At 33.4% G+C, this 3,435-nt stretch overlaps 1 protein-coding gene across 1 annotated transcript in view; it reads left to right on the forward strand.

Moving 5' to 3' along the window:
- The window catches only part of LOC107104367 (coatomer subunit zeta-2-like), a 32,219-nt gene extending 29,436 nt beyond the window's left edge, over positions 1 to 2,783 (forward strand). Inside the window, exon 8 of the mRNA XM_015404359.1 lies at positions 1,840 to 2,783. Coding sequence (XP_015259845.1) covers positions 1,840 to 1,887 — 48 coding nt within the window. The 3' untranslated portion in view covers positions 1,888 to 2,783. The remainder of the gene's footprint in view (positions 1 to 1,839) is intronic.
- The last annotated feature ends 652 nt before the right edge of the window (positions 2,784 to 3,435 follow it).

Below are 3,435 nucleotides of genomic sequence, written 5' to 3' on the forward strand. Positions count from 1 at the left end.
GAATTCTGAGAAAAAAGTTTGAATTCTGAGATTAAAATTAGAATTCTTAGATTAAAGTCAGAATTCTGAGAAAAAAGTTTGAATTCTGAGATTAAAATTAGAATTCTTAGATTAAAGTCAGAATTCTGACTTTTTTCCCATACTAAACTGAAATAAAATTTAAAATTCAGTTAACTTTTTTTTTTTTCCCACTGGCCCTAATTCTCTACCATATATAATATTTATTATATTCTTTTTAAATCCTGAAAATTTACAGTGAGTCCAGAGCAGACCAAACCCTGAGACCAAGATGTAGAGCAAACAGACTCAAGAATTGTTTTAACCAATAATAAAACCACTTCTAGAGAGAAAATATCCTGATTTATCAGCTCCTACCCTTCATTTTAACAGAGCTGTGTTCACTTCTCATATCCATCCAAGAGCAAAACCTCGTTCACAATTTTTCACCATTTTAACAAGTGTGCAGAACAAACCCAAAAGCTTACAAAGAACTGTTGATTGGTCCTTTTTAATAATAAGGTCAAAGTATGCTTGCTGAACACCTAAAACTTGCTTTATTACAGCATATTCAAAATAAACAATTGTTCAAATGAACAACTTTAAAAGAAAATCAGTTTCAATGTGTGAATATGAGCTGAAAAGTCATCTAAAAGTTTACACCAGCTTTACTCCACTTGTGAAAATAATGAAAATGGTGAATGACTTTTAAATAAATAATAAAATGTTTGATCTTCCATGTAAAGGCAAATATTTCTCCCCTAGCCAAAGCCAACTGTTCCATCCCTGTCATCTGATGCTTGTTGCCATGGAGACTTTGCGCCCCCTGCTGACAAATGCGTAGAATAGCATCCCTACTTCCCTACTTACTGGAAAAGAACTGCAGTAAAATAATCTGTCTAATCTGCAACATGTAAGGGGGGGGGGGGGGAGATCAAAGGGATTAAATCAGAAATTATACAATCATTTTCATATATGTGAGATATTTTCATCTATAGAGCCGGGCCTGTTTGTACGACGGCGTAGTGGGGCCATTAAAAAAAGAGGAATTTATATTTTTGAATTTAAAGTGGAAGTTTTTATGGGAAAAAAACAGGTACATTTACCAGATTATAAAGATGCAAATTTAGAAGGAAACAGGTGATTAATATGCGTGAATAAATAGGCAAATTTCGTGAAAAAACAGGTAAATTTACAAGATTATACAGATTTAGAAGGAAAACGTACAAAATTTACGAGGAAAAAAAACATGTAAATTGTTGAGAAAAACGTGCAAATGTATGAGACTGAATTGGCAAATTTCAAGAAAACAACGTGCAAATGTTCGAGATTATTAAAATCCTAATTTAGAAGGAAAAAGTTTAAATTTACAAGAATACACCTGCAGATTAATTGTATCATTCATTTTTACTTCCATGAGGAGGCCATTGTCTCATTGCATCCCTAAAGCCCCCAATTAATGAGCATTTGCATGTGCTTTGTGTTGCACATTTTAACAGCTTTATAATCTCAAATTGCTCCTCAAAACTACTGGTTTGAATCTTTTCATTTTTCCCCTAAATTTGCGAGTATTTCTTTATTTATTAATTTTCTACTTTTTCTCTTAAGTTTTAATTTGGTAAATTAGTATGTTTATTCTGGTAAATCTGCAACTTAAAGCTCAACGATGTAAATTCTGTTTTCCTGTCTCTGAATGGCCCCATCAGGCCGCGGTGCGTTTGTTCCCTTATAAATGCTGCCTGGCTGACCCCTGGTGGTTCATTTCGTGTACTGCATGCAGCAGGATGTGGAGCTGATGAGGTGATATTTTAAAATCATTTCTCCTTCCTTCTTCTTTTCCAGGTTCTTCAGTCAGCGAAGGAGCAGATAAAATGGTCCATCCTAAAATGACATGGGAAGAAGAAAAATAAAATCAATGAAAGAAATGTTGGATATCTCTAAGCTATTTTCCTAGATCCAGGTCATCAGCTGACAGAAAAGGGCCCAGTAAAATAGTTTGTTTTTTGATTTTATTTTTTTCTGATGGTGATTCGTTACATTTGTTTAAAGTGTATTTAATTGGTTTTATTGTATTTTTGTCTAATTGATGGATGTATAGAGTGGAAATGTAGCAAGCCAAACGGTGCTGCAGGTTATTAAAGGGACACCCAGGAAATGATCCAGTGCCTGATCAGTCAGCAGAAAGGTTGAAATATGAAACGAAAACGTTTTAACTGATATTTTCAACCAAATATCCCATATTTAATGGTGGTTTCTTCTCTTTAAATTATGTTTTACTCACCGTCTCACAAGAATATCTGCTGTAGCTTCAGTGGGATTAAAAAAAAAAACATTGAGGGGAAAAAAAAACAAATATGCTTTAAAGTGGTTTGAAAATATTTCAAACTAAAACGTTTTGCCTTTTTTCAGCAGGAATTTGGACTTTAGGCCTAAATAAACAGCAGCGACCTTTTCTACAGAGTTTGAAGGATTATTTACTTTAAAAGTTAACAACACTAAGAGCAGCTTGGGTGGTTTTTATTACAGATGCACTGAAAACAAGATGCAAAAATATTCACTAGATTTTATTATCAAGAAGAAAACAAAGAAGCTAAACCTGGAAATGTTACAAAATATTGTCTGTTTTACTTTTCGTGATAAACTCAGATTGTTCGTAGATAATAAATATTTTCATAGATGAAAATAAATAAAATGCCAAAGATGATTTTTATTGGAGGGGATGTTACTGAAAGGAGCTGATTTTATCTGCTGTTGGTGAGACTCACAATAAAAACGCTCATACTGGTTTTAGTTTTCTGTTTTGGTCTTTTTTTTATTATTAAAGTTTTATATTTTGAAGGAAATTGTGTTGAAATTTAATTTAAAAAACGAACATGGAGAGATGTGCGGCCTCTCAGCCAAATCCCCAGAAAAATGAATATTTAGTGTTGAGATGGACCAATGAAAACAGGGGAGAGGCTGAGGGATGTTATTGGCTGAAGGCACGTGACGTCAGTCAACACGTATTGGGCCCATCTAGCCAATAATATCTTACACTTCGGCTTCTCAGGGATCTGATTGGCTGGATGAGTCATCCAGCCCAACATGCCGTCAAAAAAATCATAGATTAATCAATAAAATCAGAATAAAACCCAAATATAAAGCAAACAGGAGTAAAAAGATAAATAACTGGTTCAAAGGGAAAACTAAACGTTCAGTTTTGGGGGAAAAAACAACACTTAAAAACGAATTTTCATGTTAGTAATAGTGGGTTTTAAATACAAGTATTTTGGTAAATGATAAAATTTGCTACCCAAAAAAAAAAACATGAGGGTTCGTTGAAATCTTATAGACCAGGGTTAACCAATTAAAAATCAGTGGGGTCCTAGTAATCCGGAGACATTTTTAATTGTAATCTGTTACTTTAAACAGGTGTTTATTTATCCATGTTATACATTG

The sequence above is a fragment of the Cyprinodon variegatus genome, unplaced genomic scaffold (genome assembly GCF_000732505.1).
Source record: "Cyprinodon variegatus isolate N-32 unplaced genomic scaffold, C_variegatus-1.0 Scaffold1708, whole genome shotgun sequence".
In the NCBI taxonomy this organism is placed as follows: domain Eukaryota; kingdom Metazoa; phylum Chordata; class Actinopteri; order Cyprinodontiformes; family Cyprinodontidae; genus Cyprinodon; species Cyprinodon variegatus.